The sequence below is a fragment of the Mobula hypostoma genome, chromosome 2 (assembly GCF_963921235.1).
Source record: "Mobula hypostoma chromosome 2, sMobHyp1.1, whole genome shotgun sequence".
Lineage (NCBI taxonomy): Eukaryota > Metazoa > Chordata > Chondrichthyes > Myliobatiformes > Myliobatidae > Mobula > Mobula hypostoma.
Window position 1 is genome coordinate 43,535,240 of NC_086098.1, and position 21,710 is coordinate 43,556,949.

A 21,710-nucleotide genomic window follows, 5' to 3' on the forward strand; every position below is an offset into this window, starting at 1 on the left:
CGTAATTGTGACTGCACATACTTCTCTTCCCTGCCACCCTTGAGTGTCCAGTATACTGCTGATGTCTTCCTCAGTGAAGACTGATGCAAAATACTTGTTCAGTTCCTCTGCCATCTCCTTATCTCCCATTACAATTTCTCCAGCATCATTTTATATCAGTCCTATATCTACTCTCACTTGTCTTTTACTCTTTATATACCTGAAAAGGCTTTTAGTATCCTCTTTGATATTATTTGCTAGCTTCCTTTCATAGTTCCTCTTTTCCCTTTTAATGACCTTCTTAGTTTCCTTTTGTGAGCTTTTAAAAACTTCCCAATCCTCTGTCTTCCCACTAATTTTTGCCTTTTTGTATGCCCTCTCCTTTGCTTTAACTTTGGCTTTGTCTTCGCTTGTCAGCCACAGTTGCATCCTTTTTCCATTCAAAAATGTCTTCCTTTTTGGAATATACCTGCACCTTCCTCACTTCTCGCATAAACTCCAGCCACTGCTGCTCTGCCATCCTTCCCGCCAGTGTCCCTTTCCAGTCAACTTTGGCCAGTTCCTCTCTCATGCCACTGTAATTTCCTTTACTCCACTGAAATACCGACACATCGGATTTTGGCTTCTCTTTTCCGAATTTCACAGTGAACTCAATCATGTTACGATCACTGTCTCCTAAGGGTTCTTTCACCTCAATCTCTCTAATCACCTCTGGTTCATTACACAATACCCAGTCCAGCACAGCCGATCCCCTAATGGGTTCAACAGCAAGCTGTTCTAAAAAGCCATCTCGCAGGCATTCTACAAATTCTCTCTCTTGAGATCCAGTGACGACCTGATTTTCCCCATCCACTCACATTAAAATCCCCCACAATTATCATAACACTGCCCTTCTGACAAGCCTTTTCTATTTCCTGTTGTAATTTGTGGTCCACATCACTGCAGCTGTTTGGAGGCCTGTATATAACTGCCATCAGGGTCCTTTTACCCCTGCTATTTCTTAGCTCAACCCATAAAGATCCTGCACCTTCTGATCCTATGTCACCTCTTTCTAATGATTTGATATCATTTCTCTACCAATAAAGCCACACCTCCCCCTCTGCCTACCTTCCCATCCTTCCGATACACCGTGTATCCTTGGACGTTCAGCTCCCAGAGACATGCATCCTTTAGCCACGTCTCAGTGATAGCCACAATATCATACCTGCCAATCTGTAGCTGTACAACAAAATCATCCACCTTATTCCTTATGCTGCGTGCATTTAAGTACAACACCTTAAGACCAGTATTTGGTACTTCTCGCTTTGATTTCACTGCAACTCATCCCAATGGCTACAAATTTGCCCCATCACCTGACTGTTTTTCCTGACATCTTTACTGCTCACTACCTTAGGTTTATTTCTGTTTTCCCCTTCCTCCGCTCCATCATTCCGGTTCCCATCCCCCTGCCAAATTAGTTTAAACCCTCCCGAACAGCTCTATTAAACCTTCCCGCCAGGATATGGGATATGAGATTCTTAGGGAGAAATATATGACATATTCTTAGGGAGAAATAATAGGATGGATGCCGAGATAGAAACATAGAAAACCTACAGCAATATACAGGCCCCTCGTCCCACAATGCTGTGCTGAACATTTACTTACTTTAGAAATTACCAAGGGTTACCCACAGCCCTCTATTTTTCTAAGCTCCATGTACCTATCCAGGAGTCTCTTAAAAGACCTTATTGTATCTGCCTCCACCACTGTTGCCAGCAGCCCATTCCACGCACTCACCACTGCATAAAAAAACTTCTCCTTTGTACCTGCTTCCAAGCACCTCAAAATTGTGCCTTCTCGTGTTAGCCATTTCAGCCCTGGGAAAAAACATCTGACTGTCCACATGATCAATGCCTCTCATCATCTTATACACTTCTCTGAATGGGTATATATAGAACTATGACACATATTTTCAAGGTAAGGAGATGCCCATTTATAATGTTTGTAAAGCATTTCCTCTTCTCTTACTGTCATGACTCTTAAGAATTCTTAACTTCACGAAGCTGTGGAGGTAGACTTGCCTAGAGATCTCCAGAAGATATTCAACATTTCAATTGGAAGAAGCTGAGGGATATAGAGAGAGAACTGGAAAGTGGTTGGGAGGCAAGGTTGATTCTTATTAAAGAAGGCCCAAGGAGTTGATCACTGACTCCTGATTCTTGTACCTTAACTCTCATCATTTAGATTAAATTCTTTTTTCTTTTTCTTGGCTAAAATGAAGGATCATCATGACATCATTGATCATGTGAAGCACAAAAGCTTCTGCAGATCCTGGAAATCCAGAGTAACGTACATAAAATACTGGAGGAACTCAGCAGGTCAGGCAGCATCTATGCAAAGGAATAAAGGGTCAATGTTTTCGGCTGAGACCCTTGAAGGGTTTATTCCTTTCCATAGATGCTGCCTGACCTACTGAGTTCCTCAAGCATTTGTATGTTTTACTATTGATCATGGGAAATTTTTATACTTTCAATGTTATAACGGTTTCTAATGGCATATTATACCACAATTACCATGCAATGGTGTCATTCCCTCAAATAGTTATGTAAAATTTCATGCAATTAAAATAATAAGAAAATTGATTTTGAAGATGTTTTCTGATGCTCTTCTGGTACTAAGCTTAATGTTATCTGTATAGTCCAATCATTATTTCAGTCTTTATAAAACATTTAAAGTGGTAGAAGATTGTACGGTTTCTTCTGGGCTTGTTGAAAAAATTTCAATGTGCTTGGTTGCTTAGCAGCCTGCTGTTTTTTTTAAATCAAAGCACATTTGAAAAGAAAACGTTGCTGCAGATATCCCTTAACAAAACAATATTGTTGTTCCAGAAGTGCATGTAAATGTAATAATTTCAAAAATACAAAGTAAAGAAAATACAAAAGGAGACAAATCCCTTAGCAGTGTCAATGAACTTTACCTAATAATAAAAATTGCACAAAGATAAATCACAGTATTTCAAGTAATTACATTCTACATCTTATCCTACAGGTAAAATGGTCTCAAAATGCACAACATATTAATCTTTTGCTGCTCTTACAGGAAGCACAGTGCTTTCAAAAATTAATCAGGCAACATAAAATCACTTAAGCAGAGCTTTGTATTAATGTGCTCTACATGGTATTGCTTCCTTGAGGTTATTTCTGAAAACACAAGTTCTCCAGTATTACTGGATTATGACTCATGTGTTGCCAGCTGTAGCAACTATGCTCAAGTGTTCTTTCCTCAGTCTTCATAAATTAGATATCAGTAGAAAAAAGATGAAAATATTACATTCCATTGGCTACGTTATCTTAAGGGCAAGTTAAAGAATGACAGCTAGTTCACTCATTGCAGTGGAGTGTGCTTCTGCATGTGAAATATCAGCACTAAATAGTCAGCTTTTAACCATTGAGTGACTGGCTGGAATGGCAGCTAGGCTTCACTGGTTCTTTCAGACTGGTGACTCAAAAACCCTGCCCAAAGACCAGTGTTAAAGATATACCGGGTGAAAGTTACTTTGTCTAACTTTAACATGCTCTTTTTAATAGAGGTGCATGTCCTGAACCACTGATAGCAAATTCATGGGCAAATTATAGCAGTTGCTGGACATCTGAAATGGAACTGAAACTGCTTGAAATACTCAGCAAGTTGGGCAGTAGCTGTGGAGAGAGAAAAGTTCATGTTTCAGGTATATGCAGTATTTTGACTTTGGGAGAAAGTTCATAAACTGAAACTTCAACTCTGTTTCTTTCTTCATGAATACACTTTGATCATGAGCTTACATATTTGCTGGGCTTGGTCTGTCAGGGAAGAGGTGACTAAATGCTGAATTATTCTAATGAAAGAGCTAGCACTCTGCTTTTCCTAGTTCTACAAAAAATATTTTGCACTTCCTTTTTAATGGCCTCTTCCTTCATTTACCAGATTTTACTGTGTTGGACATTAACATTATGTGCCCTGTTCCCCAGAAGGCTGTTTCATTCACTGGGGGTTTCATATTTGCTAAAGGACATGATATGCATAGATATGCACTATGTTGGTATGAAAGCTAAAGCTTTGAAGAAAAATGAGAATGGTACAGAAACACTGTTGTAAGTTTGTCATTTGGATTGCAAAGCTGACTATTTCCTAAACACGAGTGATTTGATATCTCACCATTTCCCCTATGTCAGCAGAAAGCAAAAATCACAAAATGCCTCAGGGCTGCTTCTTAAGAAATTGATTTATTTAATGAATTGTGTATGATTTGAAAGTTAGTTTTAAAACTGCTTTTCCAGAAAAAATATTGATACAGAAATTTTATTTTTTTAATTAAGCTATATTCAAACCAATTTTATGAATTATAGGAACATAAGAAATAGAAGCCAGACAAAGACATTAAGCCCATAACATCTACTCTTGCCATTTAATAAGGTCGTGGTGGAGATGTTATGTCAGGGAGTGCCACTTCCCTTCATTACCCCATAATAATTGACAATCTCACCAACTAAAAATCTATTGAGATAAATAGGAGATATAGGACTTGGTTTCATAACAACTGAGTCACTACGGATCTTTGAGGAAATTCCTTCACATTAAGGTTCTGAATGGCCAAACCCTTGTTTTCGAGACTGCAATTCCTGGTACCAAACATTATCATTCCCTGTAAAGCATTATAAAAATTTTGGAAATTTCAATGAGATCATTATTCTAAATACTGTCCGATATCTCCTTAAATCCACAATCCCAAGAATCTTCCTTGTACTCCAACTATCCTATGTATATCATTACTTAGATAAAATTTGTACAAAATATTTTATTGTGATCTTACCATGGCCTGATACAACTGGAGCAAGAAATCACATTCACATACACTAAATTCCTTTGGGAAATGTCAATGTTCCAAATTCCTTTCTATTTTTCTGCTGTACCTCTATGTTAACTTCAAATAATTTGTATACAAGGAATCCAGCTCTTTCTGAATACCAAGTTTTTTCTATTTCTCACTGAATAGAAATATTCCATGCATCTTCAATGACCTTCCGTCCTCTCCGATCAGATTCTCCTCCTCCAGTCCTTTATCTCTTTCACTAGTCTTACCTCTTTATAAAAGATCAATCAATTTTATCTCTTACCCGACTCTTAACTTCACCAGTCATCCCCTCCCAATTTCACCTATCACCTACTACCTTGTATTTCTTTCTCCTCTCCCCCACCTTCTTACTCTGGCTTCTCATCTTTTTTATCCAGTCCTGATGAAGGGTCTTGGCCTAAAACGTTGACTGTTTGCTCTTTTCCACAGATGGCGCCTGGCCTGCTGAGTTCCTCCAGCATTTGCTGTGCGTTGCTTGGATTTCCAGCATCTGCAGATTTTCTCTTGTTTGTCCTCCAACATTTTATGTATATCTACATGTAATTTCCTTTTAAAAGAGTCAGAAAATCTAAATGTGTTCTTCCTAAAGAATGGAATGTTATTGGCAAAACTACAGTTATCTGGCAGCAACACTCTGAAAATTACAGCAACTTCAGGATTTCTCCTCAGATACAGATTAATACTGTTTCACTGCTGACTTCAAAAGCTGGGCTGATAAGATAAATCAGGGCAAACCACATCGGTGTTGTCTCAGTTGGAACTGATGTTACCACAGCACAAATTTTAGCAGTCCTTTCCAAATAGAAAGGAATTCACTACCAGTCAATTGTCTAGAACTGGAGTGATGCTATAATGTTTGTGTAGGGCAAATTGATAAATTTTTTTTGAGAACCCATTTCACAGTTCAGCAGCAGTTGAAGCCAAATGCATCACACTCAGACATCCATTTCGAGTTGTTAAGTGGGCTATTAGTAAATGAGTCAAGGTAGAAGTGTGGGAAAGATTGGTGATTCTTGGATGTTGGTTAGTATGCTACTGTGGGTGAAGTGTTAAGGTAAAGATCATTATTGCAGGGAGGTTGGGTAAAGTTTGAAGGATTTGGGTGGGGCTGTAACCTACAACGTGAGCTGGTCCCTAAGAGTAGCTGAACTTAACTGGTTGGGTATCTCCCACGTATGTGCTAACCTAAATTATAGAAGCAACATGTGAAGAGATGCTATTCAAACATCAATTGTATGGATGTATGGGAATCATGGAGGAAAATACAGCTCATGGAATTTTGAACAAGTTCACCGATTTCCTGTGTGATTGATTTTCCATTCAAATCGAATTGTAAACCACATGAAACAAGACACTGTGTTGTCCAAACTCCTTCTGCAATGTCTTATTAACATTATCTTATTATATTTTAGGAGACAGAAAAGAGTCATACAGCCCAACAGTCATATATTAGTGATTCAGATTTGCTCCAAGACAGAGGAATGTTCTCAGGAGTTGGGATTATTTTAAATATTAGTTCTACCAAGAAAATGTAATTAGCAATAATGGAAAATCTTCTGATACTAGCGTGTTCCATATAACACAGTTATCTTGCTCTTGTTCTATAAACTGCAAAATCCAGAACAGCCTGAATTAGCACTTTACGCTGAAAATCGCTGGAGTCTGTGTCTTTAATAGGACCATGTGAAATACACTTGAAAGAAACTCCAGTATAGAAATTCTGAGTGTGTACTATGAAATGCCTTCAGCAGATTCCATGTCTAAAATGAAAAACAATATGATAAAATGTTTGGAAGTCTGACATTGTTCTTTTCGGTGTGTTAGTCATGCACTGTGAATTGTCCTCATACTGATTCAGTTACCCCACAAAAAAGATAATGAAATTGGCTAAAAAATTATATTAATGGGCGTATAGTGTTTTATGCTCAGAACTGTACATTAGAGCAAGACCCATGCATTTCTGAAAAAGAACTGCAAGAAAAGCTCCGAACTCTGCTTCTATGCCATAACAGAACTTTGTGATATGCTTTATATCTTGAGGGGACTCTTGCCATAGAAGCAACAGATAGTTGCATAGATCATGCCAGAGAAATAAGGGAAAATGAAGAAGAACATGATGATCTCATGGTGTTCAAGCAGCGTCCTAGAAGATTATTTGTCCTGCTTGAGTCCAATGCCATGACTTACTGAATACTACAGAAAAGTGTAGGATGATGAATAAGGCATCTTCTTGATGCACAAATCAATGATGTAGCCAGATGCACAAATACAAAAAGAATTAAATTAGCAGTAGGAGAACCAGTAATAAGATTTCATGTATCTTCAATACCAAACACTAATGCTGCATGCAAGACATCTTTCTCTCCATCTCTTCCCTTCTTTTTCTTCTAGTTTGAGCATCTTGATCTTGTGAAAGTACATTTAGTTCACTGGAGTATTAATCTTATTAATCCTTCTGGGGCTGTTAGAGCCTGAGATTGCCAGTTTGGAACATACATCAAAGTTGCTGGTGAACGCAGCAGGCCAGGCAGCATCTATAGGAAGAGGCGCAGTCGACGTTTCAGGCCGAGACCCTTCGTCAGGACTAACTGAAGGAAGAGTGAGTAAGGGATTTGAAAGCTGGAGGGGGAGGGGGAGATGCAAAATGATAGGAGAAGACAGGAGGGGAGGGATAGAGCCGAGAGCTGGACAGGTGATAGGCCTGATAGGAGATAGGTTGAAAGATCCAGTGCTTTGCTGTCAGAGAGGAGATTCCAGGAAGCAAGAGCGTACTCGAATGGGCTTGACATGAAGAAACTTAGAGATGCGACACGAGTTGATGTTTAACTCCATTATACCAATTAAAGCATCCATTAATCACCAATTAAAATATCGAGGAAGAAAGAGTCATCAAGGTGACTGCAGCAGGTGAGCGAGGGTTCAGCACCGACTGCCTGCCTGTTGATCGCAGATGGTATCCCTCTGCTGCTGGAGAAGGAGTCTGTCAGTGGTGGGTCGCTGTGACAGGCGGGGCTCTGCATTCATGTGATCTCTCTCTCTTTTGATGATGTTGTAGGATGTTACCGTGACTCTGCGTTTATGGATTGGACTATTACGTTTAAGGATTGTGGACTTTTTCAGACTTATGGTTTCTATATTCTGTGTTTTGGAATGTAGAACATAGAATAGTACAGCACATTACAGGTCCTTCGGCCCACATTGTTGTGCCAACCCTCAAACCCTGCCTCCCATTGAACCCCCCACCTTAAATTCCTCCATATACCTGTCTAGTAGTCTCTTAAACTTCACGAGTGTATCTGCCTCCACCACTGACTCAGGCAGTACATTCCACGCACCAACCACTCTCTGAGTAAAAAACCTTCCTCTAATATCCCCCTTGAACTTCCCACCCCTTACCATAAAGCCATGTCCTCTTGTATTGAGCAGTGGTGCCCTGGGGAAGAGGCGCTGTCTATCCACTCTATCTATTCCTCTTATTATCTTGTACACCTCTATCATGTCTCCTCTCATCCTCCTTCTCTTCAAAGAGTAAAGCCCTAGCTCCCTTAATCTCTGATCATAATGCATACTCTCTAAACCAGGCAACATCCTGGTAAGTCTCCTCTGTACCCTTTCCAATGCTTCCACATCCTTCCTACAGTGAGGCGACCAGAAATGGACACAATACTCCAAGTGTGGCCTAACCAGAGTTTTATAGAGCTGCATCATTACATCGCGACTCTTAAACTCTATCCCTCGATTTATAAAAGCTAACACCCCATAAGCTCTCTTAACTACCCTATCTACCTGTGAGGCAACTTTCAGGGATCTGTGGACATGTGCCCCCAGATCCCTCTGCTCCTCCACACTACCAAGTATCCTGCCATTTACTTTCTACTCTGCCTTGGAGTTTGTCCTTCCAAAGTGTACCACCTCACACTTCTCCCGGTTGAACTCCATCTGCCACTTCTCAGCCCACTTCTGCATCCTATCAATGTCTCTCTGCAATCTTCGACAATCCTGTATACTCTCCAGAACACCACCAACCTTTGTGTCGTCTGCAAACTTGCCAACCCACCCTTTTACCCCCACATCCAGGTCGTTAATAAAAATAACAAAAAGTAGAGGTCCCAGAACAGATCCTTGTGGGACACCACTAGTCACAATCCTCCAATCTGAATGTACTCCCTCCACCACCACCCTCTGCCTTCTGCAGGCAAGCCAATTCTGAATCTACATGGCCAAACTTCCCTGGATCCCATGCCTTCTGACTTTTTGAATAAGCCTACCGTGTGGAACCTTGTCAAATGCCTTACTAAAATCCATATAGATCACATCCACTGCACTACCCTCATCTATATGCCTGGTCACCTCCTCAAAGAACTCTATCAGGCTTGTTAGACACTATCTGCCCTTCACAAAGCCATGCTGACTGTCCCTGATCAGACCATGATTCTCTAAATGCCCAGAGATCCCATCTCTAAGAATCTTTTCCAACAGCTTTCTCACCACAGACATAAGGCTCACTGGTCTATAATTACCCGGACTATCTCTACTACCTTTTTTGAACAAGGGGACAACATTCGTCGCCCTCCAATCCTCCGGTACCATTCCCGTGGACAACAAGGACATAAAGATCCTAGCCAGAGGCTCAGCAATCTCTTCTCTCACCTCATGGAGCAGCCTGGGGAATATTCCGTCAGGCCCCGGGGACTTATCCGTCCTAATGTATTTTAACAACTCCAACACCTCCTCTCCCTTAATATCAACATGCTCCAGAACATCAACCTCACTCATATTGTCCTCACCATAATCAAGTTCCCTCTCATTGGTGAATACCGAAGAGAAGTATTCATTGAGGACCTTGCTCACTTCCACAGCTTCCAGGCACATCTTCCCACCTTTATCTCTAATCAGTCCTACCTTCACTCCTGTCATCATTTTGTTCTTCACATAATTGAAGAATGCCTTGGGGTTTTCCTTTACCCTACTCACCAAGGCCTTCTCATGCCCCCTTCTTGCTCTTCTCAGCCCCTTCTTAAACTCCTTTCTTGCTTCCCTATATTCCTCAATAGACCCATCTGATCCTTGCTTCCTAAACCTCATGTATGCTGCCTTCTTCCATCTGACTAGATTTTCCACCTCACTTGTCACTCATGGTTCCTTCACCCTACCATTCTTTATCTTCCTCACCGGGACAAATTTATCCTTAACCTCCTGCAAGAGATCCCTAAACATTGTCCACATGTCCATAGTACACTGCCCTGCAAAAACATCATCTCAATTCACATCCACAAGTTGTAGCCTTATAGCCTCATAATTTGCCCTTCCCCAATTAAAAATTTTCCTATCCTCTCTGATTCTATCCTTTTCCATGATAATGCTAAAGGCCAGGGAGCGGTGGTTTCTGTCCCCCAGATGCTCACCCACTGAGAGATCTGTGATCTGATCCAGTTCATTACCTAGTACTAGATCTAGTATGGCATTCCCCCTAGTCGGCCTGTCCACATACTGTGACAGGAATCTGTCCCGGACACACTTAACAAACTCTGCCCCATCTAAACCCTTAGAACTAATCAGGTGCCAATCAATATTAGGGAAGTTAAAGTCAGCCATGATAACAACCCTGTTATTTTTGCACCTTTCCAAAATCTGCCTCCCAATCTGCTCCTCTGTATCTCTGCTGCTACCACAGGGCCTATAGAATACCCCCAATAGAGTAACTGCTCCCTTCCTGTTCTTGACTTCCACCCATACTGACTCAAAAGAGGATCCTGCTACATTACCCACCCTTTCTGTAGCTGTAATAGTATCCCTGACCAGTAATGCCACCCCTCCTCCCCTTCCCCCCCATCCCTTTTAAAACACTGAAATGCAGGAATATTGACCATTCCTTTCTGTTGTGCAATGGGAGTGGATTTGGGGGTTGATGTTCTTGTTGCATTCTGTAGGTTTTTTGTGTGGGAGGAGGGGAGTTTGGGGTCAATGTCTTATTCCATATTGTTACTTTTTTGTGTGGGGGAAGGATGAATGGGGGAGGGGTTGATGATCAGCTTGCCATTTTTTTAGTATGGGGGTGGTTGAATGTTTTTCTCTCTGAATAATTTTGTTTCGTGGCTACCTGGAGAAGACAAATCTCAGAGTGGTATATAGATACATACTTCGATAATAAATGAACCTTTGAACATTTGAACCTTTATTGCTCCTTTTGTGATGTTATCTCTCCACTTGGTTTCCTCATCCACAGCATCATCTGATGAATCATTGTGGATAGAACTAAGGAAACGCAAGAGTAAAAAGACCCTGAATGGAGTTTTATACAGACCCCCAAACAGTAGGAAGGATGTGGTCTACAAATTACAATGGGAACTATAAAATGCATGCCAAAAGGGCAATGTGATTTCAATATGCAGGTAGTTTGGGAAAATTAGGTTGGCGCTGGGTTCCATGAGGGTAATTCCGATAGTGCAAGTATATAAAAGAAAGATGACACAACAGTGGCGAACAAGAGAAATCAAAGTCAACATAAAAGCAAAAGAGAGGGCATATAATAGAGCAAAAATTAGTGGGAAGGTAGAGGACTGGGAAGCTTTTAAAAACCAACAGAAGGCAATTAAAAGTAATTAAGAAGGTAAATATAGAATCTAAAAGTAAGCTGGCTGATAATATTAAAGAGGATACCAAAAGTTTCCTCAGAAAGTGTAAAGAGAGGCAATAGTGGATATCAGACCACTGGAAAAAGATGCTGGAGAGGTAGTAATGGGGACAAGGAAATGGCGGACAAGCTGAATATGTATTTTGCATCAGTCTTCTCTGGGGAAGACACTAGCCTTATGGTGGAAGTTCCAGGTGTCAGTAGTCATGAAGTTGCCATCACTAGGGAGAAGGTTCTTGGAAAATTGAAAAGTGCATATGATTAATAAGGCAGAAATTGCAGCTTGTAGCTATATGCACAAATACAAAAAGAATGAAATTAGTGGCAGAAGAACCAGTGATAAGATTTCATGTCACAAACACGAGGAAATCTGCAGATGCTGGAATTTCAAGCAACACAAAGTTGCTGGTGAACGCAGCAGGCCAGGCAGTATCTCTAGGAAGAGGTACAGTCGACGTTTCGGGCTGAGACGCTTCGTCAGGACTAACTGAAAGAAGAGCTAGTAAGAGATTTGAAAGTGGGAGGGGGAGGGGGAGATCCGAAATGATAGGAGAAGACAGGAGGGGGAGGGATGGAGCCAAGAGCTGGACAGGTGATTGGCAAAAGGGGTATGAGAGGATCATGGGACAGGAGGCCTAGGCAGAAAGAAAGGGGGAGGGGTGGAGCCCAGAGGATGGGCAAGGGGTATAGTGAGAGGGACAGAGGGAGAAGAAGGAGAGAGAGAAAAAGAATGTGTGTATATAAATAAATAACGGATGGGGTACAAGGGAAAGGTGGGGCATTAGCAGAAGTTTGAGAAGTCAATGTTCATGCCATCAGGTTGGAGGCTACCCAGATGGAATATAAGGTGTTGTTCCTCCAACCTGAGTGTGGCTTCATCTTTACAGTAGAGGAGGCCATGGATAGACATACCAGAATGGGAATGGGATGGGGAATTAAAATGTGTGGCCACTGGGAGATCCTGCTTTCTCTGGCGGACAGAGCGTAGGTGTTCAGCGAAACGATCTCTCAGTCTGCGTCGGGTCTCGCCAATATATAGAAGGCCACATCGGGAGTACCGGACGCAGTATATCACCCCAGCCGACTCACAGGTGAAGTGTCGCCTCACCTGGAAAGACTGTCTGGGGCCCTGAATGGTAGTGAGGGAGGAAGTATAAGGCATGTGTAGCTTTTGTTCCGCTTACAAGGATAAGTGCCAGGAGGGAGATTGGTGGGGAGGGATGGGGCGGACGAATAGACAAGGGAGTCGCGTAGGGAGTGATCCCTGCGGAAAGCGGGGGGTGGGGGGAGGGAAAGATGTGCTTAGTATCTGCAGCACCAAACACAGTGGCTGATTAATGCTGATATCATCAGGTGCACAACGGATACTTGAAAAACAAGATCAATTGTGCCAGGAGATTTCCCAATGGGTGCATTTACACCCTCAGATGATTGCTTGTGGAACTTAGTCTATGTTTTCATATATGGTTTGCACATGAGAAATAAAGTAATTGTCCTATTTCTGTGCCATTACACTAAAGACCAGAACTACTTTAAATCAGTGACTCCAAAGTTTCCCACCACCAAAACTCCTATGAAGCAGAATTTTAATGTTTTTAATTGTCTAAAACTGTTACTATCCTTTAGTCTCCTTGGTACTTATAACAGCCACAAAAGCTGGAGGAATAACTGCTTCCAATAACTGCCTTTGCAGTTTTGAAATGAGTGTCAGTATAAATATGGAACAACGCAGGTAAGTCTGGGTGTGGTATCTCCAGGTTCAGGAGTTGGACTTCAATAATAGTAAAATGATTGAATCCATCTTTGGAAATTGAAATAGGGAATCAGTCAGGGATAACAAACACAATGGCACATTTTATAAAATTAATTGTACATTTTGATGAAGTATCAATGGCAATAAATCACACTGGTTTGAAAAACCCACTAAACACCATGCAGCTGTAGGTAGATTTGGATACTTTGTGATAGTTTCAGTGATCTGGATGTAGTTGGGTTTATGATCTGTAAACTTACAGCTAATGCAAAAGCGTAAGTGCACGTAAACAGAGCAGATGGATAGTAAAGTGTCGGGAGATGGGGCTTGAAACTGCCAAATGTTGCTGACTTTGGTAAGTGTAGTAATTTGCATGCGGACAGAGAGACTCATGAACTTTCATATATTTTTCAAGGAAAGGCAGTTGATTAATTGTAAAAGAAAAGACACCTGTGTGCACGTTCAAATATAAGGGAGCACAGCACAAACTAAATACTGGTATAGTTATGATTTTTGGACATATTCGTGGAGTTGTTTGAGCACATGAGGAGGTACAATATTCTGTTTTTGCACAAGCTATGCTCAACCTCTCTCGGAATGCTGTGTGCAGTCCTGGTGACAACATATTGTGATCAATGTTTCAGAAAATCTACAGTGGAACACCACTTAACTAATAAAGTAAAACATCTTCATTATCAGGAGAGCTATAGAATAGGAAGGCTATATTAAACAGAGGTGATCCTTTTAATAGAGATCTAGCATGCAGTTAAGAAGCCAAACAGCATGTTGGCCTTTATTGCAAATGTGATGGAGTTTAAGGCTGGGGTGGTTTTCTGACAGTTGGTGAGATCACATCTGGAATACTGTGCATAGTTTTGGTCCCCTTACCCAAAAGCAATGTAGTAGCATTGGAGGTGATCCAAAGTAGATTCATCAGGCTACTAGGATTAGCCTATAAAGAGAGGCTGGACAGTTTGCGTCTATATCCCTTGGAGTTTACAACAATAAGGGGTGACATTTTTTCAAATATATATGGTCCAAATGGTAGATGTTGAGATAAGGTCATGAGTGGAAGAGCCACAGACAAAGGGATAACTACATAACAAGGGGCAGTTGTATAAAATGAGGCTCTTCGACATTTCTTCCCTCAGAGGGTAGTGAATCTCCAGAATTCTCTGTGCTAAAGGGTGGTGTAGGCCAGATCATTAGATATTTTTAAGGTGGAGGTGGATAAGTATTTGAAAATTTGAGGAATTGAGAGTTATTGAAGAATTGGTACTGAAAAGATAGGTTCTTATATAGGTTAGTTGTGATCATATTGAACAATGGGAGAGGCTTGAGGGGCCTGATGGCTTCGACCTCCATCTGTTATCTTGCATTTTTGTCTCTCTCAGTAAACTGCATTGAACTAGATTGAGTTGGACTTGGCTCACTGGCTGGACTTGCTGCTCAGCATCTCTGTCTGCACACTTTTCTCAAGCAGATGCAGTGGCTTGCTCACTGACCCTGTGTGGCATGGTCTCAGCCCTCACTAGGCCTCAGACAGTATTAGTAAGAGTCAAGGCAAGAGAGTGCAACCTCACCTCCTGTCAGAGACTGGAATGCTTTGTAGTGGTTACTAAATGTCTCTAATATTCAGGCACAGACAAAGGGCCAGAACAGATTTTGAAAGTAATAAAATAATTGAGAAGATAATTTTACCTCATCAAATTGTGCCTCATCTTCACAGTTTTCCAGAACTCTTGTGTAAAATGAAAGGCCTTAAAATTTAGCAGAAAACAAAAATGTCAGTCAGGAAAGACCAAAACACAATACTGTATTAGAAAGCATTGCTACAAGATAGATTCAATGGCATTTATAATTTCAGTTTATTTAAATAATACTGTCTAAAACTCAGTAGTCTAGGCAATATTTTCTCTACAAATGCTACTCATCTGCTGAGTGTTTCTGGGAACTTCTGTTTTTATTTCAGCTTTCCTGCATATGTAGATGTGTTTCGAAGAAGGAAGTCTGAGAATCGGAGCGGGAGTGCGGAGGAAGCCATTTTTGAATTTTTCGGTATTTTTTCCATTGGCGTTCAGAGAGGCGGGACTGCGCAGGCATGAAACGTCGGGCAGTGAAGCACGGAAGATTTAAAAGGACAGAAATCCTGCTTTGGGTTTAATTCGAAGAAGGAATTCTGAGAATCGGAGTGGGAGTGCGGAGGAAGCCATTTTTGAATTTTTCGGTTTTTTTTCCATCGGCGTTCAGAGAGGCAGGACTGCACAGGCGTGTGACGTCGGGCAGTGAAGGGCAGAAGATTTAAAAGGAACAGAGCCTCATACAGCGGGCAGCGTAGTTTGCGGGCTGCGGAGTGAGCTGGGAGCAGAGGGCTTAAAGGCTTTGGCTTAACGGGCTTAGGCGGAAACGGGCGAGGCGAGGAAGGTTTGGTATTCATTTTTTGTTGTTATTTGAGGAGAGGGTGTAAGGGCAGTTTGTTGTTCTCGGTGCCGGATGTCGGAGGTCGTGGAGTCTCCAAGCCTCCCGGACGTCCACATCTGCGCCAGGTGCGCCGAGATGCAGTTCCTAAGGGACCGCGTTAGGGAACTGGAGCTGCAGCTCGATGACCTTCGTCTGGTCAGGGAGAGTGAGGAGTTGATAGAGAGGAGTTACAGGCAGATGGTCACACCGGGGCAACGGGAGGCAGACAAGTGGGTCACGGTTGGGGGGGGGGATGGGGAAGAGTCAGGTAATAGAGAGTACCCTGGTGGCTGTGCCCCTTGACAATAGGTACTCCTGTTTGAGTGCTGTTGGGGGACACAGCTTACCTGGGGGAAGCAACAGTGGCCGTGCCTCCAGCACAGAGTCCGGCCCTGTAGCTGAGAAGGGTAGGGAAAGGAAGAGGAGGGCAGTTGTAATAGGGGACTCGATAGTAAGGGGCTCAGATAGGTGATTCTGTGGACGCAGTCCAGAGACCCGGATGGTAGTTTGCCTCCCTGGTGCCAGGGTCCGGGATATTTCTGATCGTGTCCAAGATATCCTGAAGTGGGAGCGTGAGGAGCCAGAGGTCGTGATACATATGGGTACCAATGACATAAGTAGGAAAAGGGAAGAGGTCCTGAAAGGAGAATATAGGGAGTTAGGAAGGGAGTTGAGAAAAAGGACCGCAAAGGTAGTAATCTCGGGATTACTGCCTGTGCCACGCGACAGTGAGAGTAAGAATGCAATGAGGTGGAGGATAAATGCATGGCTGAGGGATTGGAGCAGGGGGCAGGGATTCAAGTTTTTGGATCATTGGGACCTCTATTGGCGCAGGTATGACTTGTTCAAAAAGGACAGGTTACACTTGAATCCTAGGGGGACCAATATCCTGGCGGGGAGATTTGCGAGGGCTACTGAGGCGACTTTAAACCAGAATGGTTGGGGGGTGGGAATCAAATTAAAGAGACTAGGAGATAGGAGGTTAGTTCACAACAGGGGGATGGGAACAAGTGCAGATAGACAGAGGGGTGTAAAATGAGGGTAGAAGCAAAAAGTAGTAAGGTGAAAAGTAAAAGTGGCAGGCCGGCAAATCCAGGGCAAAAATCAAAAAGGGCCACTTTTCAACATAGTTGTATAACGGCTAAGAGTGTTGAAAAAGCAAGCCTGAAGGCTTTGTGTGTCAATGCAAGGAGCATTCGTAACAAGGTGGATGAATTAAAAGTGCAGATTGTTATTAATGAATATGATATAGTTGGGATCACAGAGACATGGCTCCAGGGTGACCAAGGATGGGAGCTCAACATTCAGGGATATTCAATATTCAGGAGGGATAGACATGAAGGAAGGGGAGGTGGGGTGGCGTTGCTGGTTAAAGAAGAGATTAATGCAATAGAAAGGAAGGACATAAGCCAGGAAGATGTGGAATCGATATGGGTAGAGCTGCGTAACACTAAGGGGCAGAAAACGCTGGTGGGAGTTGTGTACAGGCCACCAAACAGTAGTAGTGAGGTCGGAGATGGTATTAAACAGGAAATTAGAAATGTGTGCAATAAAGGAACAGCAGTTATAATGGGTGACTTCAATCTACATATAGATTGGGTGAACCAAATTGGTAAGGGTGCTGAGGAAGAGGATTTCTTGGAATGTATGCGGGATGGTTTTTTGAACCAACATGTCGAGGAACCAACTAGAGAGCAGGCTATTCTAGACTGGGTATTGAGAAATGAGGAAGGGTTAATTAGCAATCATGTCGTGAGAGGCCCTTTGGGTAAGAGTGACCACAATATGGTGGAATTCTTTATTAAGATGGACGGTGACATAGTTAATTCAGAAACAAAGGTTCTGAATTTAAAGAAGGGTAACTTTGAAGGTATGAGACATGAATTAGCTAAGATAGACTGGCAATTGACACTTAAAGGGTTGACGGTAGATATGCAATGGCAAGCATTTAAAGATCGCATGGATGAACTACAACAATTGTTCATCCCAGTTTGGCAAAAGAATAAATCAAGGAAGGTAGTGCACCCGTGGCTGACAAGGGAAATTAGGGATAGTATCAATTCCAAAGAAAAAGCATAAAAATTAGCCAGAAAAAGTGGCTCATCTGAGGACTGGGAGAAATTCAGAGACCAGCAGAGGAGGACAAAGGGCTTAATTAGGAAGGGGAAAAAAGATTATGAGAGAAAACTGGCAGGGAACATAAAAACTGACTGTAAAAGCTTTTATAGATATGTGAAAAGAAAAAGATTGGTTAAGACAAATGTAGGTCCCCTACAGACAGAAACAGATGAATTGATTATGGGGAGCAAGGACATGGCAGACCGATTGAATAATTACTTTGGTTCTGTCTTCACTAAGGAGGACATAAATAATCTTTTGGAAATAGCAGGGGACAGAGGGTCCAGTGAGATGGAGGAACTGAGGGAAATACATGTTAGTAGGGAAGTGGTGTGAGGTAAATTGAAGGGATTAAAGGCAGATAAATCCTCAGGGCCAGATGGTCTGCATCCCAGAGTGCTTAAGGAAGTAGCCCAAGAAATAGTGGATGCATTAGTGATAATTTTTCAAAACTCTTTCGATTCTGGACTAGTTCCTGAGGATTGGAGGGTGGCTAATGTAACCCCACTTTTTAAAAAAGGAGGGAGAGAGAAACAGGGGAATTATAGACCAGTTAGCCTGACATCGGTGGTGGGGAAAATGCTAGAGTCAGTTATCAAAGATGTGATAACAGCACATTTGGAAAGCAGTGAAATCATCGGACAAAGCCAGCATGGATTTGTGAAAGGAAAATCATGTCTGACGAATCTCATAGAATTTTTTGAGGATGTAACTAGTAGAGTGGATAGGGGAGAACCAGTGGATGTGGTATATTTGGATTTTCAGAAGGCTTTTGACAAGTTCCCACACAGGAGATTAGTGTGCAAACTTAAAGCACATGGTATTAGGGGTAAGGTATTGATGTGGATAGAGAATTGGTTGGCAGACAGGAAGCAAAGAGTGGGAATAAATGGGACCTTTTTAGAATGGCAGGCAGTGACTATAGAGGGGTACCGCAAGGCTCAGTGCTGGGACCTCAGTTGTTTACAATATATATTAATGACTTGGATGAGGGAATTAAATGCAGCATCTCCAAGTTTGCGAATGACATGAAGCTGGGCGGCAGTGTTAGCTGTGAGGAGGATGCTAAGAGGATGCAGAGTGACTTGGATAGGTTGGGTGAGTGGGCAAATTCATGGCAGATGCAATTTAATGTGGATAAATGTGAGTTTATCCACTTTGGTGGCAAAAACAGGAAAACAGATTATTATCTAAATGGTGGCCGATTAGGAAAAGGGGAGGTGCAGTGAGACCTGGGTGTCATTATACATCAGTCATTGAAAGTGGGCATGCAGGTACAGCAGGCGGTGAAAAAGGCGAATGGTATGCTGGCATTCATAGCAAGAGGATTGGAGTACAGGAGCAGGGAGGTACTACTGCAGTTGTACAAGGCATTGGCGAGACCACACCTGGAGTATTGTGTGCAGATTTGGTCCCCTAATCTGAGGAAGGACATCCTTGCCATAGAGGGAGTACAAAGAAGGTTCACCAGGTTGATTCCTGGGATGGCAGGACTTTCATATGATGAAAGACTGGATCGACTAGGCTTATACTCATTGGAATTTGGAAGATTGAGGGGGCATCTTATTGAAACATATAAAATCCTAAAGGGATTGGACAGGCTAGATGCAGGAAGATTGTTCCCGATGTTGGGGAAGTCCAGAACGAGGGGTCACAGTTTGAGGATAAAGGGGAAGCCTTTTAGGACCGAAATGAGGAAAAACTTCTTCACACAGAGAGTGGTGAATCTGTGGAATTCTCTGCCACAGGAAACAGTTGAGGCCGGTTCATTGGCTATATTTAAGATGGAGTTAGATATAGCCCTTGTGGCTAAAGGGATCAGGGGGTATGGGGGGAAGGCTGGTACAGGGTTCTGAGTGGATGATCAGCCATGATCATACTGAATGGTGGTGTAGGCTCGAAGGGCTAAGTGGCCTACTCCTGCACCTATTTTCTATGTTTCTATGTTGCTAAATTGTATTATTCTGTTCAAAGTTACAATTAGCAGTTTATTAATTTGGATCAGGATATTCTGAATGAGTAAAGTTTGACAATAGTTAAATGTCCAAATCTATATATACATTTTGACTATGATTGAAAGGCAAATAAAATCTTCATAACTAATTTGAATGTGGCAGCATTTAATTTATATTATAAATGCAATTGCCAATTTGAAGATTAAGATCAGGAAAATATGATCTGCTTTAATAAGCCCATTGGAAAATATTTCAATAAAATGCATTATCAAGCCCACTTCTGAGATGCTGTATTCTGGAATTAACAAAACAATGCACTGGTTATTGTAACTTGAAACTTCTCAAGAAATCCTTTTAATGAGCATTAATCCATTTAATAAAAGTGTTTTCACTAGTTAATATGTGCTTGCAATTAACAGCTCAAGTAACCATATGATGTTCATTAATGTCAATCCATCAACACACTTCCCTAGTAAGTGAATAGTTATGGATATCTGCTTGAGAGTCGTTTTGGGAAATATAATTGTCAAATTTTTCAATTTAATTTTATGTAACTTTACTTTCTATCTCTTTTATTCCTTTTTCTTAACCCAATCTTCCTTTCTCTTTCTGTACCTCTTTCTGCAATTAATTTATTGTTGCATTCATATACTGCTGCCAACTATCCACCATAATCCTTCCTCCACTTTCACTCAATGGGGATTGAGGTGCTTCTATCTGGTACTTGGGAAATAAATGAATTCAATTATATTTTGTTTTGAAAAGGTAAAACAACCTATTCCATACTTAACGTAAGAAATATACTTTGCCTTTTTAAGGGGATTAATAATTAAATACCAAACTTGATTCAGATGAAAACAACTCTTGAGGGAAGAAAACGCAAACAACAGGAATTCTGCAGATGCTGAAAGAATTAGGTTAATGTTAATCAATGCTTTTGCTGCCTAGCTCCTTGTACTTCTAGCAAGTAAATTCCTAATACCCTCCTTTTACAGAAAAATTTAGTTTTTGTATATTGGATTGTTTCTAAAGTATATTTTTGGAATACTGACAATAAGATTCATTTTTTGCATTATGGATTATTAATATATAGGTAGACTACGAGAGATTGGAACTGTCAATTTATTGTATGTATTTATTAGACTTAAAACATTCTGTTAGCACTGAATTTGATACAATCTAGTCTAACATAGTTCAGTAATGTACCATAGAACAATGAGAAAACTATCTTCTCCGTTAAAACATATCCAGGTAGTTATTTGAAACAGGAAAAGGGTTTCCATTACCATAGCAATAGATTAATGAGCAGTCAAAGAGCATACCCAGATGATTAGAAATATTTAATACCTTTAACATTAGAAACCAGTGCAATGTAAAGACACCAATGCAAAACATTAGCCCAGTAATATAATCAATACAGTATCTGAGCTGGTATACACAAAACCAATTTGTCTGTTTCTTTGTGCATCTTTACAATTCAGTTTGTACTTACTTACTCAGGAAAAAATTTGCCTAAACTTAACACAAAATTTTTGGTAAATATATCCATTATTGGAGGCTTATAAAATGGCAGGGGAATTAATAGGTTATAGTAATTATTTCACTATGATGTATTGTTTATGCATTTCATTTTTAACAAAATATGTTGAATGAGATATGTTGTGAAGCCTCCAACAATTTACAATAGGGGAAGCAGTCAGAGAAGGAAATTGGTTTGCATGGGCTGATCATTTCAGGTATGTTCATATTTAGATAGTTATCATTCATTTTTGATCTCATTCCTTAGTGGAGACGCTGATAGTGGTGTCTTGTGTCTCCGCTCATCTAATGATCCAGTTTTAACAACAATGCGCTGGACAGTACAGGAATACCACTGAGATGATATTGGCTGAGAACAATGGATAAAATACAGACAGTGGAATCAAGCAAAAATTACAACTG

At 41.2% G+C, this 21,710-nt stretch overlaps 1 protein-coding gene across 1 annotated transcript in view; it reads right to left on the reverse strand.

Annotated features, from left to right (window-relative positions):
* The window catches only part of otofa (otoferlin a), a 379,390-nt gene that overhangs the window by 345,061 nt on the left and 12,619 nt on the right, over window positions 1-21,710 (reverse strand). The window contains exon 2 of the mRNA XM_063071051.1: window positions 14,938-14,996. Within this exon, the coding sequence (XP_062927121.1) occupies window positions 14,938-14,996 (59 nt within the window). The remainder of the gene's footprint in view (window positions 1-14,937; window positions 14,997-21,710) is intronic.